At 34.1% G+C, this 21,895-nt stretch overlaps 1 protein-coding gene across 2 annotated transcripts in view; it reads left to right on the forward strand.

The window, feature by feature from the left end:
- LOC142975465 (protein peste-like) overlaps positions 1-21,895 on the forward strand; it is an 81,742-nt gene that overhangs the window by 28,068 nt on the left and 31,779 nt on the right. The window contains exon 2 of one of the 2 annotated variants that reach the window (XM_076118314.1): positions 9,218-9,296. In XM_076118314.1, coding sequence (XP_075974429.1) covers positions 9,238-9,296 — 59 coding nt within the window. In that variant the 5' untranslated portion in view covers positions 9,218-9,237. The remainder of the gene's footprint in view (positions 1-9,217; positions 9,297-21,895) is intronic. The other variant, XM_076118316.1, reaches the window with a different exon arrangement.

Raw genomic sequence — 21,895 nt, forward strand, 5'->3', positions numbered from 1 at the left:
TATAAGTATATAAGTATAGATGATTCAATCTCAATTGGTCTATTCTATTTTACGTCAAAAGCTTATTACTAAAGTTTTAATATAGTCGTTTAAAGAACCTTTGTCAACTTCTGCATTAAAATGCCCACTTTTGTCCAGGAACAGATCATTTTTATCCAAATTTCTGTCATACTTTGCTTTTATAAAAGTTCCACCATCATGCCTCACTTATGAAAGAAAACGTTTTTAATGTTAGATGCAATAAAAAGCAGTTGAAGCGTTTAAGACACTGTTGATATAGTGTAATCTGCAGATCATGAGCTCCCAGGCTTGAGTCTCACGTTGGGCAAAGTGTGATTAGTCTTTTATAATTTAATATTTCTCAATAGTTGCCAGAGTTTTGGTTACCTGCTTCAATTTATGGGAACTGGCTCGCTTTGCCCTCGAGAACTGCGTAAAAAAAACTTTTAGGCTGGCAAGATGTCATTATGATGCTTTCCTTTACTGTTAAAAGAAATTATACACACAAAATTGCCAAAAGTCATTGGTGCGTTACTTCAAGTTCGAACCGTCGACAACTTGCATGGGAGTTGCAAACTTAGACCACTCCAATATCACTGATCCTACTCGGCTATCATAATTTCAAGAATTACTTGAACGAACGAATATTATTATCATACTTACGTACTTATTTCTAATACACATAATTTAAAAAAGTCATCAATGAAACGCATTGAAACCTAATTGCGATATCATTGCTGTCATTTTCAAAATAATATCCAAAATTGTACACCTGTTTTCATATCTTCATTAATATAAAAATATACATGATCTAGTACTAAATATATTTTCTACATAACAAATCAGCATGACAATTGTATCTTCATTGCAAGCAGATATCGGATGAAAGATAAACATAGTGTCGGTACTGAAATACGACTAAATACTGATTAGCGAACTGATTAGATAATGTAAATGATGTAATGAAGGACATTGTATTAGATTGGGCTTTATTTTTAACTTGATTTGAATATAATAGAAAGTATATACTTATTTACTGCCTACGTGGCGCAGTGGTTCAGTACGCCACGCCGATAGCATTGTGTCGGGAGGTCGTGAGTTTTCGATTCCCACACGGAGCAAATATTTGTTCGATCCACAAATAATGGTTTCAGGTCTGGTTGTACTTTGTATCCGTTTTTTGTATGTTTGTAACCTGGACACAAGAGCAATTCTAAGTGCGGGAGTTGTTTTTTTTGATATTGGCATTTACTGATACTTTCGAGAAGTAGAAACGGCTAGTAAGAAGTGTTTTAGTTTAAGGGTTAATAAAATATATCCCGTTCCCTTTATAAAATCCTACTAACATTATATGGATGGAATGGATATGTATGGTTTTTACTTTTTTCACGAAAACACTGCTAGACGGATTTTGATACACCGATAGCATACACCTGGATTAACATATGGGATATTTTTTATACCCTGGGAAATCTTTTCACGCGGAGGGAATCGTGGACAGAAGCTAGTGATGGATCTTTTCAAAAAATGTCTAGAACATACAAGTACCTATTTTCACTGAATAAAAAGTAGGTATCATTGTTTACAATTAAATTGATTTGTAAGCGTGGCTTCGAAGTGATAGTTATCATTAATCATTAAATTATCTTGTCAATTATAGGTAAGTTTTGCAATAAAAATCATCATACAACATACAAAAATATGATGTTCTAGAACCGTTCACAATTATACACAGATTAGTATTTATAGACGTGTATTATCATTTGAGGAAATAAGTATAAATTTTGCCAAATACGTTCAACCATTTTTGTGCTCCCAACATAATACTATCTCGCCTGCTGTAACTGAAGGTATAGATCAGATAGCTGACCCGCGCAACTTCGTTTGCGTCACATAAGAGAGAATGGATCATAATTTCCCCCGTTTTTGTAACATTTTTTACTGGTACTCTGCTCCTATTGGTCGTAGCGTGATGATATATAGCCTATAGCCTTCCTCGATAAATGGGCTATCTAACACTGAAAGAATTTTTCAAATCGGACCAGTAGTTCCTGAGATTAGCGCGTTCAAACAAACAAACAAACAAACAATCAAACAAACAAACTCTTCAGCTTTATAATATTAGTATAGATTAGTATAGATTATATAGATGTATAGGCCTATTGGTATGTACGATTGTGTGCTGATAAACTAAATATAATTTAGAGGCTGTATCGTTGACAAGTGAGGAGTTTCGCTGCTGGAATAATAAGTAGGTTCTGTTGAGCTATTTCCTGGAGTCGAACAGCTATCAGGGAATTAAAAATCGATCAACGCCTGTATACTTTGAAATAATTATATATTTTAACTACTCGTTTGGCGCAGTGTTTTGTTTGTTTGTTTTTTTAAAGACAACTCCCGCTCTAATAATTGCTCTTGTGCCGCGGGGACTTTTAGAAACATACAAACAACGGACACAAAGCACAACCAGACCCGAGACAATTATTTGTGGATTGCACAAATAATTGTTCCGTGTGGGAATCGAACCCACCATCTCCCGTCGCAATGGTATGCGTGGCGTGGCATGTATGACGTATGGCGTGGTGAAATAAACCACTTCGCAACGGAGGCAGAGGTTAAAGTGGTCATCTCGCCGCAATAACTGTAGCGCCGCGTGTGGTGAGGACAGATTTTTGGATTGGTAATCTGATCTATAGACTCATCCCTTCGTCAGTCCTGGAGGGGGCCCTTGTCCAGCAGTAGGACAGTCTATTCAGCAGACAGTTAAATCTATTTAAGAATTTTTTATTCCACCTCTCTTGAAGACATGTAAAAATTGCAATTTCGAGTCCTCTCGTCTAGCCATGTCGTTAAAAATTTACAAACTACTACCTAGTATATACGAAAAGGTTGCAGAATAGAAGGTGAATGACCTAAAGTACATAAATGATCGTGAACATTTGCAGTATACATAATATAAATATGAATATACTTAACATAATAAAAGGTTATTACTAGCTGATAAAATTGTGTTAAGAAATATAATACTATCTGAAAATCAGTAGGAAAAGTTTTGCATTGTAAAATAGTTTGTTAGTGTTTTGATAGTTATCTGTTTGAGAATTTATTTATATTTACATGCATATTGATTAAGAAGAACGAAGAATTGCGTTTTCTAGAGTTTTCCTAAAGGAATATTTGTACCTAATGAATATTTTTACATTATCTTTTTATTGGCAAGTAAAGTATGCAGTTTAAAGTAGATAAAGTATGCATTTTCATTATATTATTATTACTTATATTTAACTATATATATGAAATAGTATTTTTTCTTATTTAGTCCGTGTTCTTGGAATATTTTTATTGTAATATGTATTGAAAAAATAATCCCGACACAATATGAAAAAGCTAATGAAAGTAATAAACTGAAATAATAAAAAAAAACTAGAAATAAACTTTGCCTACCTTGAAGAACTGTTCTTGAAGGTATGCAAAGTCAAACCCGCACTAGGCCAGTTCATAGCCCGATGGGATGGTATTAGACATGACCGGGAAATGGTCCAGGACCGAAAGTTGCGAAGTGAAGAGAGTAACTGCACGTTTGGCGCAGTAGTCAACTTGCCGCAATAACCGTAGCGCCGCGTGTGGTGGGTTCGAATCCCACGTGTTTTATTTCTGAGCCTGGTTGTTAATGTATCTATATATGTATGTATTTAGAAGTATATAAGTATGTTTATCAGTTACTTGGTAACCAAGCTCTGCTTAGTTTGGAATCAAATGACCGTGTGTGAGTTGTCCAGTTATAATAATATAATCAAAGTAATCAGGCGGGCGCCACAAAATGTTATCAATTAATTCAATTAATACTCATTTAAAAAAACAATCAAAATGTTACATCCAATCGATAACTGAATATTTAAAACATTTTATCTTAAAAATATACGATTTTTATGTTAATATTAACCAAAAACATGTGTTTAATGTGTTAAAGTTTAGTTTAACATGCATTTGATAACATCTTCACGTAAATTAGTGTTTTTATTATTTTATTGACTGGATAACCTATACCTGAAGATTGTTAAGGTGAGTCTACAATATTATAGTCAGTACTAGGAGTTAAACATCAGTGCAGCAAAAGTCGAGCTCGAATCCGATCAGTATGGACTGACTTTCCCCCGTAATCTGAGTACATTTATCGGTAGTTTATCTATTCAATAGCGTTTTTTATAAAATCAAAATCACATCATTTATTCATTTAGGTCAAATATTGACACTTATGATAGTCGTTACAATTACTGAATCTACCACTAGCTCGGAATATGACTTTTAACGCTATTGAATAGATAAACTACCGACCTCAGAAATCGGGGGTTAGGCTTGCTACATACATATTCGGTTCGACAGTATTTATCAAAAAACAAAACCTACTCCAAGCAAATACTGCACTTGCTCGACTTGTACCGATCGCGTTATTCCTTCAGGTCAAATCGTTACAATTCGGTTTTTCTTCAGGCGCGGTATTTGCGACCGGTGTTTTGTCGAAAACAAATCTACAGATATATTCGATTTTACCGTCCGGCAAGCATCGAATAAGCCAACGAACTGGTTCACAGTTTGGCGATATTATTAAAAGAAAAGCACGAATTCTCAAAGAAATTTGTGCTCGGCTCCTCAAGCGTAGACCCACCTTTATCGCAACTAACTAAAGTTCAAGACATTTAGAAACTACAAACCTTTAGTTATCATTAAGATCTTAGTTTTTCTTTCATCGTATTAATTAAACTGTTTATAATTTTAGATTATTATGGACTTGTTAATCGAGATAAGTCAAGTTTTTGTGTTATAACTATCAGTTTAAAAGTGACTTATGACATTTTAATTGTTGATACAAATCAATTGTCATTTGTTTTGAGCGCGAAGGAAAGTTTTGTAAGGAAACCTAACGTTTCTTTTATATAGTTTTCAAAATGATATATAATCCTCAAACACTTGGCAACCATGGAAGACTCAAGGCCAAAAAATTACACCCCCAGACTTGGAAATTAGTGTAATGTTAGGCAAAATATTATACTATTATATTATAAAAATTCTCATACTTTATTTTAATCAAGGTAGGTTATATATATTTGCTACGACCTCTACAATGTCCTAAATTGCAGACACGAGCGGCTTCTTCTAAGTCTTCAACTGACTGTATTCAGAATTTCATGAAAATCAGTTCATCATTTTAGCAGTGAAAGGGTAACATACAGACCAAATTCCTCACTTATACTTATAATAATATTGAAGTACAACTAAATATATCAAAACATACATACATATATTATGTTAAGAAACATACTTATTTATTTGTATCTATTAATTAGTTTTTAAGAAGGTCAAACAAACAAACGGCCAGTATATAAGTAATGACATAATAATTAGTTAGTGACGTCACATTCTTATCTGTGGTCGCTAAGTAGTCTCTTGTAGAAATATATTTATTTGTTAATTGGTATCCAGGTGGTAATATAACTTAACTAAGTTTTTGTCAATATAAAAAATGGTTTATGATTTTTAGCGGGTCAATATTTAGATTTATCTAAATATATTTATCCATCCGGCGAGTACAGCTATAAAATAAAAGAATTAATCCATATCCATACTAATATTATAAATGCGAAAGTAACTCTGTCTATCTGTCTGTCTGTTACTCAATCACGCCTAAAGTACTGAACCAAATTGCATGAAATTTGGTAAGGAGATATTTTGATACCCGAGAAAGGACATAGACTACTTCTTACCGGGAAAATGACGCATTCCCATTCGACGAAATTTCAAGTGGCGGACGAAGTCGCGGGTAAAAGCTAGTAAAAAATTAAAATAAATAGCTACTGTCGAGAATCACTAATCTCTTATGTGAAAAATATAGTCAGTTTTGTAGACATGATAATATCATCTGTTCTCTCAAAGAATATATAAGCAATACAATATAATACATAAGATATTACACGAACAGTTTGGTCGAGTCTGTAGCCAGAGTCCATGAGTACATGAGCACGGATCAAACGACAGAGGGTCAGCTGTATGTGGTTCCTCTTGATATACTGCGCAGAGAGGGAGTTAGGTCAGAGGTGCGATGGGCCCACAATAATGGTGATGAGTTTGGGTGCTTAGTTTTGATTTTGTAGGGAGGTAAAATTTGTGTTACAGCATTTATTTGTTTATTAATTAAATGAAAACTTATTGTAAATGGAAGCGTCGGGAATGGGCGCCCTAGAAAGACAAACGCCGAGCACATTGGCGATGTCATGAAAAAAGTTCAGATCTTCCACTGTCGACTAATAATTTAACGTGCCTTCCAAAACACGGAGAAACTCGGAATGTATAATAGGGTCACCCATCCACGGACCAATCTCGGCAAGCGTAGCTTAACCTCAGAGATCGATCAGCGTGACTATGGTTTATTGAGGCATGAACTCCTATATTATTATCCTATCTAGTTCTATCTAGAATTAACAAATATATTAATAAGCATCACGTTTCTGCAACGATCTTATCAAAAGCGAAGTTTTGTTTAAATATAAATAATGACAATAAATAATTGACTTGTATGGTATCGTAATGCTATCGGCCAAATTACTATCCTGATTAAGGAACTGATAACTCCAAGTCTCTAATGAAAGCATGTGATAACCTGTTTACTGGCCATCAAATGTTTTTATTGGTAAATCTACAGCGATTTTTACAATTTTTATTTGGTTTTTTATAAAAGAAAATTTGGTTTGTGAAAATAAATTAAATTATAAAAACACAACCTGAAATAGTCTTTCAATAATTTCAAAAAATTGGGTGACTATAATATCAAATCAAGGTACCTATGGTATATTGAATTCAAGAAATAAGCCTGATCAAAAGTAATCTATAACAAAATTTAATAATCTTTGAACAACTGAACTAAATTGGATTTTTTAAAATATGTTTGTAGCAGTTTATTGGGATCAAACTTCCTATAGGAATTGAATCAACTGGATAAAATTATACTATACCCGGACGAAGTCAATCCGCTAGTTTATTATAAGATTACAATATGCTTTAATGATTTCCACGCTTGGGATAGTAGGGTTTTTTTATTAATCTGCAAATTATTTATCGTCGCAAACAACAGGATTATTGGCTTACTGGTCATTACATTATGAAGATAATAATAAAACCTAAAGAATTTTATCTATTATCTAACAGTCTAGATATATTATTATGAAGTTACCAGCTGACCAGGTAGCGCTGCTTTAATTGTGACTACACTTTTAAAGAGCATTTAGTCAGTTAGTGGTGATTTTTATAAAAACAGTTATCCATATTTATTTGATCTCGAGTTTTCCATTACCTTACTAGATTTCACTATAATCAGCAGTTCAGTCGTTAAATAATAACAAGTATAAAGAATTTCACATTTATAAGACGCTAGCTCCGTCCCCGACGTTCGCGTGAAAAGACTTCCAAAAGTAAAATCGTATTTTAATATGAGTAGAAAGTATGAAAGTATCAATAAATTCAATAGTTAAACAATCATTACAATAAACTTTTTACGAGATTTTTTTTTAACCTATGTTGTCCCCTTGCTGGGCAAAGGTCTCCCCAAACTCCTCCACCGGTCTCTATCCTCAGCCGTCTCCTGCCACCCTTCCAGATAGGTGTCCAAATTGACACGCCAACGTTTCCTCGGCCTGCCTGTTTCGTCGTTTTTACTAGTACAATAAAAATTATGCCGTACACTATGCACCCAAGCCCCCGTCCCAAGTCCGTCCCGCTCGTGATAATACGTGTCTTGTCGGTCCACACCGGACACGGTCATTATCTACTTGTGGCGGACGAATTCTGAACGAGCGACCTGACGACAGACGCTATATTTACTGATCCAACACTTTAACTCAACTCACTCACATACTGCTCAAGGTTTGAGTGTTTCACTAAGAAGTTTCCTAAAGGAATAGTACAGTATATAATGTGATTATTTAATAACTGTAAACAGAAATATGTTAGCCCATTGACAGATTCTCTATTTTTTTTTAATGTCTCCTTTAGTGTCCCTAGGCTAGGCCGCAATTTGTATTTAAAAAGTACCGATTTCTCCATATTCAGAGAGTTTCGAATCATTTTGATTGATACTCCATCTAATTATGTCCTCGTAAATAATCACCAATGTTATTCATAAAATAAACTTATTTAACCTCAGAAAAATCAGCCTATAACTCTGGTAACGAAATATTTTTAAGGTTAGGAAGACAAACATTTCAATTTCTCGGCTTCCTGTTGTCGTTGATTAGACAACAATAAAAAAATGCATTCTCGAAATACTGTTGCATCCAAGTTTCGCAATTGAACAGCTCTTCATAAAAACATAATATTATCTCTGAGTCTAATTTCAACAGCTTAAAGATATGCGTCAGATAACTTATCTGCAAGATAAATGACAGCAAATATATTAAAACATCAGTAAAAAATCCACCTGATAAGGTACAATTTACTTATTCAGGACTGATAAAAGGCCTAGTTTTTGTAATTCTGGAATACGCAAGGAAAGTATGACATATGCACTTAATGTACCGGCAGTGCTGTGTATTTTTAAATTAACTAGTTTAACCTCTCGAGTACGTTCGCACCAGGCACAATAGAAAACGCTTGAGCTCTTTATCAGATCTTTATTGCATTGTTAATACTATTTCTTTCAATATTTTAATACTTTCAGATAAAGATTAAGATTGCATTGTTACTAGGTGACTTCTGTTATTTTAAAGGATAAAGTAAAAATAAAAGATATATATTAGGAAAGTGACAGCCGAGTGATATAAGTTGACACCTTCCACGCACGTAGTCGCAGATTCAAAACCGAGGCAACACACCAATGACTTTTCAAAGTTATGTATGTATTAGAAATAATTATTACTTGTTCCAACGGTGACGGAAAACATTGTGAGGCAACCTTTATGCCTGAGAGTTATTTAGAATAGTTCTTGAAGGTATACAACCCAACCCGCAATTGACTAGCGTGGTGGACTCAGGGCCTACTCCTCTCTCATTACGGGACCCTTGCCCACCAGTGGGACATTAATGGGTTAAGTTTAATTGCTTAATTTATTTTTTTCGAATTTTTCTACAAATTCACGAAAATTCCTGATGTTCTTGCATTAGTGGGATTTCTTCTCATTCTTAGATTATTACTTATTTTATTTGACCGGTATATTTCCACTTGTTATAGTTGGGGCGGTGAAGAAGGAAATGCCACAATTCACCGGTCTGCCCACCGGACTGAAGATTGGCAAGAGACTCAGGTACAGGTACTTGCTACTTCTTACATGATGTGTGCCTTCTTCTCTAAGTCTTCTGGCAAAGGTATTTCTAGCAGAATTGCTAGTTGGAATATGGAATATAGCACTATTGTGGCAAGAGTATTTAGAAGTTAGTATAAATCTGCGCGTCTACTGCGTCGGCATCGGAACGTATGGCCTTTGATTTGTTGCTTTGTATTAATTTCTATGGTACTGCGTCCACTCGGTCGGCACTCCGGTGTCATAGAAATGTATACAAATTCAATTTCAATTAATTTATTTGTGAACATAGGTTATATACAATAGGTGTTACAAACAATTACGTCCTACCACTTGGTGGTGTACAAATATAAAATCATTCATCAAAGAGACAGATCCTTACGGTCCGTACGCTAAAATTCCGAAGCAGTAGATGCACAGCTTAGAAGTTAGTCTGGCAAAAGTATTCAAATTAGATTTGATTAGTACTTAGAGTTGGCATTTGAAATATCAGATGTTTATTCTGGCAAACTTGTTTAGAGTAACTGGCAATTTTTTCCAAGCAGAGCAGTTATTTAATTACTTATATCACGATTCTGGTAAAAGTATTTAGAGTTAAGGGCCAAAGTAAAATGAAAAAGAGGTGGTCATCTGAAATGAACTATATCTCTATTTTGACAAAATCATTATTAAATGTAGAGTTGATAGCTGAAATTATATAGATACATCTCGATTCTGAAAAGAATATCCGTATTTTGGGTTAAAAGTATTAAAAGAAGACCTAATTGAAATTATTTGTTGTTATATTATTATGGCAAAAAGTATTTCGTGTAACTGTTTGGAACTATCTATAGATATCTCGCTTCTGGCAAATGTAATTGTAGTAGAGATTTAGAATTATTTTTATTGTGGCAAAAGTATTTAGAGAGTAAAGTAGAAAAATTCAACAGTTGTTTTGTAGTTTTAGAGTTGTAAGTCAGTTTTAGTTTGGTATTTAAAAGTATGATTTGACCCTCGACCGATATAGCATTCGGTTTTATCGGGAGTAGCTAGCTTAGCTAGTCGTAATTCTATACTTTACGTTTTTTATATTATTGAAGTATTTTTACATACATACATAAAATCACGTCTTTTTCCTATAGGAGTAGGCAGGGACCAGAGAACGCCACTTGGTACGATCCTTACAAACTTCCTTTGCTTCATTCACATCCATACATCTTGTCATACAGGACCGCTGGTTACCAGTACTACGCATAACGCACCTGACCTATGAACAAAATAACCTTTACATTTAGAATTCTGTAAATATTTATTTTATATATTCTATAACTATAACGTATGCTCATTGCTCATAAGTCATGCGGCTAGACGAAATTTGATAACCAATAGTTTTACCCAAACTAATCTTGTTTCTATACGTCATGTTGTTGTATGAACTTTGATCACTGCTGTTTTCCCTAATCTTATTGATAATGTTATAAACATTGTGTTATCGCACAGTCTTTTTCCTTTACGGCTCAGTAGCTTGATTCTCTACTACATACTATCGACTACCGACGACCGACTAACTATAGAGAAATTTTACACGAAAATCTGTTTAGCGCCTCTACCGGGCTTCTTATGTACTACTAGCTGACCCGCGTAACTTCGCTTGCGTTACATAAGGGAGAATAGGTCATAATTTTCCCTGTTTTTGTAACATTTTTCGGTGCTACTCCGCTCCTAATAAAGGTAGCGTGATGATATATAGCCTATAGCCTTCCTCGATAAATGGACTATCTAACACTGAAAGAATTTTTCAAATCGGCCTAGTAGATCCTGAGATTAGCGCGTTCAAACAAACAAACTCTTCAGCTTTATAATATCAGTATAGATTAGTATAGATTTTGGCAGTTAATTTTAAATGTCAAACTCTCGATACTCGATGGTACAGACTATACAGAATTGCGCTACAGTTTGGAATTCAAGTTTAAATCGCTAGCACTTGTTTGTTATCGGGCATGTGGCTGTGACGTGATTTTATGTCGGTTTTGTACCTGCGTAGTTTTACTTTAAAGTAACAACAATGATTCGGTAGATTTCTCAGGTTAAGCAACGTTTGGCGAGGTTGTTTAGTGGATGGTTGACCATATTGTACATACCGAGATTCGAAAGGTAAGTCTGGTTTTCAGACCGCCAAGCGTCTGACTACTGCTTACGACTTTCAAAGATTTTTAAGACAGCCGAGACCCACGATTTAGCGTGCCTTCCGAAACACAGAGAAACCGATGTGTATAATATGTTCACCCATCCACAGACTAACCTTGGCAAGTATAGCTTAACCAGAGAGACTGATCCTCATGTTGATCTTCGCTGATATCCTATTGTACTGAATCATCAATCTTATAATCTTTAAATAAACATATATTTTCCAGGATATCTTCTCACAAGGATAGATAATCAAGTGGGACAAGTAGGCCTATCGCTGAAGTAATTGATTGTAGATAATTAACACCTGTGTCTTGTTCCAAGTGGGTGATTAAACATTAGCCACTTTATGACGCGCTACTGATTCTTAATAAAAGAAATAAAATAAATATAAATATTATTGGACAACTCACACACGGTCATTTGATTCCAAACTAAGCAGATTTTGTTCTATGGTAACCAAATATCTGATAAACATACTTATATACTTCTAAATACATACTTATATAGATACATTAACTTCCAGGCTCAGGACAAATACTCGTGCTCATCACACAAAGATTTGTCCCGGGTGGGATTCGAACCCACCACACGCGGCGCTACGGTTGTTGCGGCGAGGTGACCGCTTAAACCACTGCGCCAAACGTGCAGTTAATACTTTTGAAATGGAGCATGCGTTTTCACAGAAAGATGCTACAGATTCATATTGGTTCCTTGAAATCACATTCATATCTGAAATTATTTTACAAGCCTTTCTTTATTTTCGGTTAAAGCTTTTGTATTGACACCGCCCACGCCATAGCAAAATTATGCGATTAGATTTTCAGTATATGGTAGTCGATCATACAAACAATATAAGGTTAGCGGGTTAAATAAATAAATTACAATTTAGATCACTCCGTACCTTTTTAAATTGATACCCGAATTTGGTATTTCAATTATTACGTCAGGTTAAATAAATACACATGGTTAAAAAAACTTAATAAATAAATAATAAATAAATTTAACCCATTAATGTCCCACTGCTGGGCAAGGGTCTCCTCCCTTCCACCACGCTGGCCTAGTGCGGGTTGGGGACTTTGCATGCCCTCAATAATGTTTTTTAAACATATTTTTAGGCGTGCAAGGTTTCCTCACGATGTTTTCCTTCACCGTTGGAGCATGTGATAATTATTTCTAATACACACATAACTTCGAAAAGTCCTTGGTGTGTTGCCTCGGGTTCGAACCTGCGACCACTTGCGTGGGAGGTGTCAACTTAAACCACTCGGCTATCACTGCTCTGTTAAAAAACCTTAGGTTATTATATTAAAAGAAAAGAACATAGATCAGTTTTAATGGTAATTACGACATTGTCATCGTGTAATGATATAATGATTATCTTACAATCTTAGAGAAAGTGTCTCATGGCGCCTACGCACAACGGACGCGTCAATCTGCCGTTCGTCGCTACTTATTGAAAGATTACCGCCATTACGCACGAACACGAGTTCTTGAACATTTGAGATTGTTTGTGTTTTATTTGACTAGCTTCACTTCACTAGCTGACCCGCGCAACTTCGCCTGCGCCACATAAGAGAGAATGGGTCATAATTTTCCCTGTTTTTGTAACATTTTTACTGCTACTCTGCTCCTTTTGGTCGCAGCGGGATGTTATATAGCCTAAAGCCTTACTAGGTCTATTCAACACAAAAATAATTTTACAATTCGAGCCAGTAGTTTCTGATATTAGTACGTTCAAACAAACAAACAAATTATTTAGCTTTATAATATTAATATAGATTATTCTCTTTTAAAATACTACTTTAGCACCAAGAGGAGAGGTAAAATTTCCTACTTTTTATGACAACAAGTAGTAAGCATCTAAAAGTTTTGTATGAAACAACCAGCGCTCTTTAACTTATTCAGGACAAATATTAAGACATTTCAAATGCCAAAAGGTCGCTTCTTACGGCCAGTTTCTTCGTCAAAAGTTATAGCCAAAGTATAGGGGAAAATTCAAAAAGACAATCAAATTTGTTTCTTAATGAATTGAAATAAATGTTTAAGAAGTCAGTGACTTTAGCTGTTCCTTAAGATAAGTATGATGAAACGATAAAAGATAGAAAAGCGCGCTATTAGTCTTGCTTTATGAGCTCTTTTACAAACACACAAATATCTAACAGAAAACAAAACCCAAACCATGACAATTATTAGAGGAAAATGATTTGTGAAGTCCATGATAGTACCGCGTGGTGTTGACCACAACGAATGACATGATGTCGTCATGTATTTGTTTATTATTTCATCCTATTGTCTCATTGCTGGGCGAAGGTATCATCGAATTAGAAAGGTTATCTACACAACATCCGAAATATAAGCGAAACTGGTTGTTACCCTTTCACTGCTAAAATATATATAACTCTTCTGTTACTGACTGACTGACTTACTGAAGGTGGAAGAGAGAGCACTAATCCCCGGTTACTGAGTATATTTAGTGGTAGTTTATCTATTCAATAGCGTTTTTTATATGAGTTTTAACGCTATTGAATAGATAAACTACCGCTTAATGTACCTCAGAAACCGGGGGTAAGAGAGGTTCTTTGGAAAGCTACAATTTATTCCTTTGTGTTTCGAATCTATGCGAAGATAGTCGCGGCCAATATAAGTTCTTCGATTGTCAAACAGTTAAGTTTACGAACTAAATAAATTGAACGGCATAGATGCACATTGCACATGTTCAACAAAATCGTTCTCTCACAATACAGAGTATACCTTTAACAAAGAACTCTTCCAATAATCGGCATACATACAAAATATCTAAATACAAACATACAAATATACAGAAACGAGTCACGTAGTTTATAACGAGGTCTCGCGTACTCTCCAGGGGACGTGACATAACATTTGCGTGGAAATGTATATGATTTTCACATTTCCACTACTGTTTGTACATACATACGTACATTGTATTATCTCTTCAGGGATTGTGGAGTTGTGTGTATGTTTTAATGAATGTTGTTGAAAGGATTGAGGAAATCTTTTTTAAGTTTTTTTTAAACAAAGGTTAATTGACTGCCTCTGTGGCGCAATGGTTTAGGTCTCCATGTCTCTACTGTTGCGTCGGGAGGTCGTGGGTGAGATTCCGGCACGGAACAATTGTTTGTGCGATCCACAAATAATTGTTTCGGGTCTGATTGTGCTTTGTGTCCGTTGTTTGTTTGTAAAAGTCCCCGCAACACAGGAGCAATTCTTAGTGCGGGAGTTGTCTTAAAAAAAATATATTATAGATGCTATTATTAAAACATATTTATTTGCCTATATTTACTATGTATGAAAGCTATTTAAATATTATTATTATTTATGATTCTTATTAATTTGTGGGCAAAGTGTGCATGTTTGATGAGGTGTATGAATTACCAAGCAAAGCAAGAAAATCTAGCAAGTATCGTTGTATAATTACCACACAATTAAAATAAGACTTCATTATTTTTCTAGAACATAATATTGCAGCAATAAGATATTTTAAGTAATTTTCAGATAAATCAGATAAAAAACTATCATACGTAAATTTTTACGAAAATTCTAGATAGACAAGTTGATAAACTATATCTTCAACTTAAAATATTTAAAATCTATAGACCCAGTAGAAGGCAGAAAGTAATTTAACCTTTCTTATCATACATCAATGAATGGCATAAGTTATAATATATGCTAATTTACATACACCCATTTGTATCAAATTACAAATTATTCCGATTTAATATTATTTAGTCATTGTGGACCTCGACCTATGGTCGTTTTATAATTTCTGCATTTTCTTAGTTACCATGCACATAAAATAATCTTCAAGAATTATAAAAATGTGATGTAAAACCTCTTTTTTGGGGCTTCTTGTCTCTGTTCCTGTTAAGTCCAAAACTACTAAACGCATTTCTGTGTAATTTTTACCAATTAGAGTTGCTGCGCACATAGGTATTGTGCCGAACGAATGAGTAGAGTCGGTTTTGTTTTGTTATTATAAATATAAAATTTAATGCATAGAAATTATTTCATATTCATACCTTTTACAATTGCGACCTTGAGTTCTAACAGTAGATCCGTGTCAAATGTAGTAAAACATTATTAATTCAAAAAACAGTTTGAAATAAATAAATAAAAATAATAAATTGAAATACCCACACCCACTTAAAAAATAAATAAAAAAACACTGTATCGATTAACTTTTCGAAAAATGTTAGCCACCTATTTTATTGTAATATTGACATTTGACTACATTGTTTTCTTTACAAAAAAACATGGTGTTATACATAACTAATATGGCTATATACGAGTTAATTATATATTTTAACATATAACTGGTTAATTTTGACACTTATTTTATCAATACTATTATCATACAAGAAAACATTGTTTGTCTGTTTGTCTGTTACACTCCATAGCTAAACCACTGACCACTAACCATCGATTTTGATAAAATTTTGCATAAAGACAGCTTGCGATCAGTAGTCGACTACCAGTTAAATCAGCTACGAGATAGTGACGTCATAGTTTCATATCTTCGTTGGGATCAAACGAATGCTTAATAAAATGTTTTAGCCTGTGCTGACTTAACGTTTTGGACAAAACTACCGTCAGTAACCGTCGTACATACTACTACTACTATTGGGTATATATTAGGTCGGGGAAAAAGTCTTTTCGCAATATAGTATGTATGAACTTGTAATAAAATCTCTTTGGCTTCAAGAATCACAAAAGAGTACACGGTTCATTAGGTTTCTTTGAGTGAGCTCGGTAAGTACCCAAATATCGAGCTTTTTTGTGTAGAGAAAAGATTTTATTACAAGTTCATACATACTTTAATGCGAAAAGAATTTTTCCCCGACCTAATATTATACACTATACATGCAAAAAGAGTCACGAACTGTAGTTAATAGCATATACTCGTATATAAAAATGCTGTATCATCTAAATGCATATGAGACTAAAAACAAACACATATTTCAATAATTATTGTTTTATATAAAAATTCAAAAATATACCGATTAAAATATGCATAACTTTTTGATTTTAAAATTGTCATCTAAATCGCCTATATTATGAAAATGGAAAATAATATATTATGTCTAGCTTGTATGATTAGTTATTAGTTAATCGATATTATAATTAGATTCTTCATACTACTTTGAAATTGATTGTTTATGTATAAATTCTTAATCATTTCAATGTTACATTCCAGTAATCTTCATCGAAATAACGTTTCACTTTAATACCTTTAAGTATTTTTTAAATAGATACTTAGTTTATTTTCATAAAATTGTTAGAAGAAAAGTGTAACACAATATTTTTTAAAATAACCATTTTTCTATTTACCACCGATTTTTTAACCTCAGTCCTACGTTTCCCGAGGCAAGAAAAACCAGTTAACCGAATTTTATTAAAATCGGTTCAGTAGTTTTGAAGTGATTTACATCTTATAATTATTTTTAAAATATGAGCAACTCAGGGTTTAATATTATGGTACATCCTACTAATACTATTAATGCGAATACGTATGGATGGATGTTTGTTACTCTTTCACGCAAGTACTACTGAACCGATTACGATGAAATTAGTATGTATGAAGCTGAAGACCCAGAATAACACATAGGCTTTTTATTCCGGAGTTCCTGAGGGATCGGGATTTACACGGAATGGATTTCCACGCGGACGAAGTCGCGAGTGGCCTCTAGTAATATCTAATATATGTATAAAATTCTTGCGTCACAGTTTTCGTTGCCGTACTCCTCCGAAACGGCTTGACCGATTCTCATGAAATTTGGTGAGCATTTTGAGTAGGCCTGAGAATCGGCCAACATCTATTTTTCATACCCCTAAGTGAAACTATTTTTTTTTATTTATATGGCAAAACAACGTGTGCCGGGTCAGTTAGTAATATTTATATAAGTACTCTTTAGTACAACTCTTTACAACGCGTACGAATGATTCAACTTGCGACAACTCCATTCACCATTGTACAATAATCTGTGCAAGTCATTTAAATACAAATGTACCTATTAAGAATTATGTTTTCTTGACTGGTTTGTGTCATCTAATTATAACAAAGTGATATTTATAAACGCATCTTACTGCACGATGCTACGATGACTGTTTACTACATACATACATAACTAGGGATGTTATGGAGAAGAAATTTCAGATCCGTATATGTAGTTATAATTTATTCTAACCCATTATTTTAGTATGTTTAGGCCTTACTTCTTTTTCTCGAGAGTTTAATTTATTTCTAATAGTATACTGTGTTAATAAAATTATATTACATCGTTTTCGGATACGGTTACTGATATGAAATTATTTTTGGTATATCCGTTAGTTTTAAATAGATCATATTTAAATAAAAAAGTGAACATACACTCAGCGGCACGGAATCTTGGCCAATCACTTATCTCGCGATAACAAAAATTTTAAGTGTTTCAGTTGACGGTTTGTAGTGCAGGTAGGTCAAAAAAATGTTTACTTCAGCTCAAGAGGGTAATTCATAACGATTGAGTGCACTATGACGTTAGTTCTGAGCTTTAGTCGGTTCGGGTCATTTTAGCGACTAAGTTGCAAGTTTGATTTTGTGTGATGTTGAAGGTTTTCTGTTACATTTTTTTACTTTTGTGATTTCCTGTTTGTTATTTCGTAAGTAGGCGTGCTTTAAACCAATAAAGGATGCCCCTAACACCTGCAAAAGTTGCACAAGCTGTAGCACTGATTGACCAAGGGATGTCACAGCGTGAAGTTGCTGCTGCACTTAATGTACCTCGGTCATCAATGCAGTATGCCCTGAAACGATACCGAGAGACGGGCGGGCACACCCGCAGACCAGGTAGTGGAGGCCAAAGGTGCACATCGGCTCGAGACGATCGCTTTATTATCTTAGAAATTCTGAGAAACCGCTACCTCACCGCAGTTGAGATACGCCAGCGACTTCAAATTTCAAGAGGTGTGAATGTGAGTGAGCGTACGGTGAGAAGACGAATGGAGGAAGTTAATTTAAAAGCTCGTAGGCCAGCGCGAGGTCCACAACTCCTCAGACAACACCGAGTAGCTCGACTTCGCTTCGCTCGAGAACACGCTAACTGGACGCATGAGCAATGGGCAAACGTATTGTTCACAGATGAGTGTAGGATAGCTTTACGTGCTCCTGACGGTCGGGAACGAGTGTGGAGAAGAAGAGGAGAGCGATTTCTACCAATCACCACCACACAAACAGTGAGTTTTTATGGAGGCTCAATAATGGTTTGGGGAGGCATTAGTTCCGATGCACGCACGGAGCTGGTTGTTGTCGATAATCGCCTTACAGCTGTGCGATACATGGAGGAGGTTCTTCAGGAACATGTTGTGCCTTATTCTGGATTCATTGGACACGAGCAATTCAGATTAATGCACGATAATGCACGCCCCCACGTCGCAAATTGCGTTGAAGAATACCTGGAAGAGGTCGGTATTCAAAAACTGATATGGCCAGCGCGAAGCCCAGACCTAAATCCAATAGAGCATATCTGGGATATGCTTAAAAGAAAGATTAAGTCGGTATCCAACCCTCCCCTAACTTTAAACGAACTTCGAAGTGCAGCAGTATCCGCTTGGAACAGTATACCGCAAGTTGACGTCAGAAACATCATTCAAAGCATGCCTGATCGAATGCAAGCGGTTATAAGGGCACGAGGAGGAAACACACTATACTAAAATGTAAAAACTTTAAAGACATTTCGCTTAGTTTCCAGTTACAGTGTTTTTGTTTTTGTGGAAAGTGATGAAACTTTTTTTCGTGAAAGTAAAAAACTTAAAAACTTTATTATTGGTGAGTTAATCTTTTAATTAACACTTTAAATATCCTAACAAACACTTAATCAATCAATCTACCATTGATTTAGTAATAAAAATATAATAATATAAAAAATATCGCCAAATTCGTATGTGGCCAAGTTTCCGTGCCGGTGAGTGTATTTTAAAAGCATTTATTGTACCCCATAACCCACAATAAAATCCATAAGCCTGGTATTTGTATAAGAAACCGTAGTGACAATAAAAATATAGTTTATGTGTGAAACAGCGTCTTTTGTCCCCCAAAATATATAATTAACCACCAAATTTCTTCAAAATAAGTCATATTTTTAGTTTATCAAGGGACAAGACAAAAAATTAAAGGTTTCTGATAAATGTAGAATTTATCAGAAACCTTTATTTTTTTCGGATATTCGATTGTTTCGGATACAATTACAGAGCTCTAACATCCCTGATACAAACATACAAAGTATGAATGAATCATTATAGACATGTGTCAACACAAGGCCGATGCGAGTCGTAGTAGCGCGTGGCAAAACTTAAACAAGTGTTTACATTGTAACAATGTAAACAAATGAGTAAGTGTGGTTAAGCACCATTGAAGAGGTTTAGATTCGGATGGGTGTGTGGGAGTTTCTTCGAGTTGCTGTTTTTTTTTATAAATTCATATTTTTTATAATGGCAGGTACCTACATATTTTAGTCAGTACCGTTATGTTAATTATAATATATCAGTTTCTGTACGCGATTTCGTCTGCTTTGAAAGATTGCCTAGTGATAAAAGTATCCTATGGGTTAATGCTATATATAAACTATATGTGACTTGAATTTAATCCAAATCCGTCCAGTAGGATTTTCGTGAATGAAAGAGTAACAAACTAACATATCTACTATATAATATAAACAAACATAGTTTGGAGTACTATTTTTAAAAGTGAAGAAATCATCCTCACTAACTTTCGCATTTATAATATTAGTAAGAATCGTCGAAATTAATAATTTGGATAAAGGAATTAAGAATCTTAATATATTTCAGCAGTATAGCAGCAGTAGCACTATATTTCTTATATCAACAAAAAAAAACACAGCTAGCAATAATTAAAATAATTAATTGCCAAAAGTCAATGCACTTTTATCAATCTTTACATTTATCTGAGTATGCGTCTACATTTTAATTCAATCATAAAAGAGGATGTGACACAACTTCGCCATTAAAGATTTTTATCATTATTGGCAGAAAAAACCCGAATTAAATTTCGTTACAGGCATATCGTTTTACAGAATTTTTACATGAATATTAATGGACTAAAAAAATCTAGAAAATTTAAACATTTTATTTAGGTATAGAAATACATTTTTTTGTCTTATGTCTTTTAAGGTAATAAAATAAATTTTACTTGTACGCATTTTTTAAGTCACGCGTGTTCTGTGTCCGGTATTTTTTTATTCTAGCAAAAAGAATGATATCTTTTTTCATAAATAAAAATAACATTTAATTGTCATCGTAATAGATGTATTTTATTGCTAAACGCATGAAAATTAACATGATTTAGTTAAACACATGAAATCAACTAAAACCTTTGTTAGATTTTGATATATATTTTAAACAAGCATTAATTATTATTATACTATAATATTACTATTTTTGGTACAGTTTAGCCCTCCCTCGTTCAGGAGGAGATTCTTGCCCAGCAGTGGGACACTAATAAGTTATAAAAATAATAGGTCGGGAAAAAAGTATTTTCGCACTATAGTATGTATGAACTTGTAATAAAATCTTTTTGGCTTCAAGAATCACAAATGAGTACACGGTTTATTAGGTTTCTTTCAGTGAGCTCGTGAAGTACCCAAATATCGAGCTTTTTTGTGTAGAGAAAAGATTTTATTACATGTTCATGCATACTATAATGCGAAAAGACTTTTTCCCCGACCTAATAAAAAGATTTAATATAAGACATACATAGTTATCTCTATTACATTACTGATGACGCTAAGTGACGCATTAATCAAATCAATTATTCAAATCCATTCACAAGTTGTTTTATGAATCATTATTTTGTTTATATTCTAATTAATGATCAGCATTCATGACAGGCTTTTAGGCATTAATGCTGGGATTATCTAGAATTTAAATATATTTGTATCTATATTATTTGTATAGAAAAGAGATCTTAATATTTTTTGTAGTGGCGAAATTTTTCAAGCTTTCAAAATGCTCTTGTTTAGGTTACAGGACCTATCAAAAAGTTTTCTTAAAACGTAAAGCCTTGACTCTATGTACTTTTTATGTATTTCCAAAACTACGTATAAGGTTCAGATAGAATGTCATTATTTCACTGGCAATACCCTGGTCCCGTATTACAATGGCGAAACGTGCGAGTAATTCTACACCTCTGCCTACACCTTAGGGTATAACAGGCGTGATAATGTGTCATGTATGTATGTTTGCCTTTAAGTCATCTTTTAGTTTATCGAGATTAGTTGCGTATCTTACTCTCATACAAGGGTACATACTCGTTCTTACCTAACCAAATCTAAAAAATAAGCAATGAAAAGCATCTAGTGACCCCGAATCGTTATTTAACTGAAGGTTAAATAGGTTCAATGTTTCACAACTCCCCATTGAACAAT

This window comes from Anticarsia gemmatalis, chromosome 9, assembly GCF_050436995.1.
Source record: "Anticarsia gemmatalis isolate Benzon Research Colony breed Stoneville strain chromosome 9, ilAntGemm2 primary, whole genome shotgun sequence".
NCBI classification, from domain to species: domain Eukaryota; kingdom Metazoa; phylum Arthropoda; class Insecta; order Lepidoptera; family Erebidae; genus Anticarsia; species Anticarsia gemmatalis.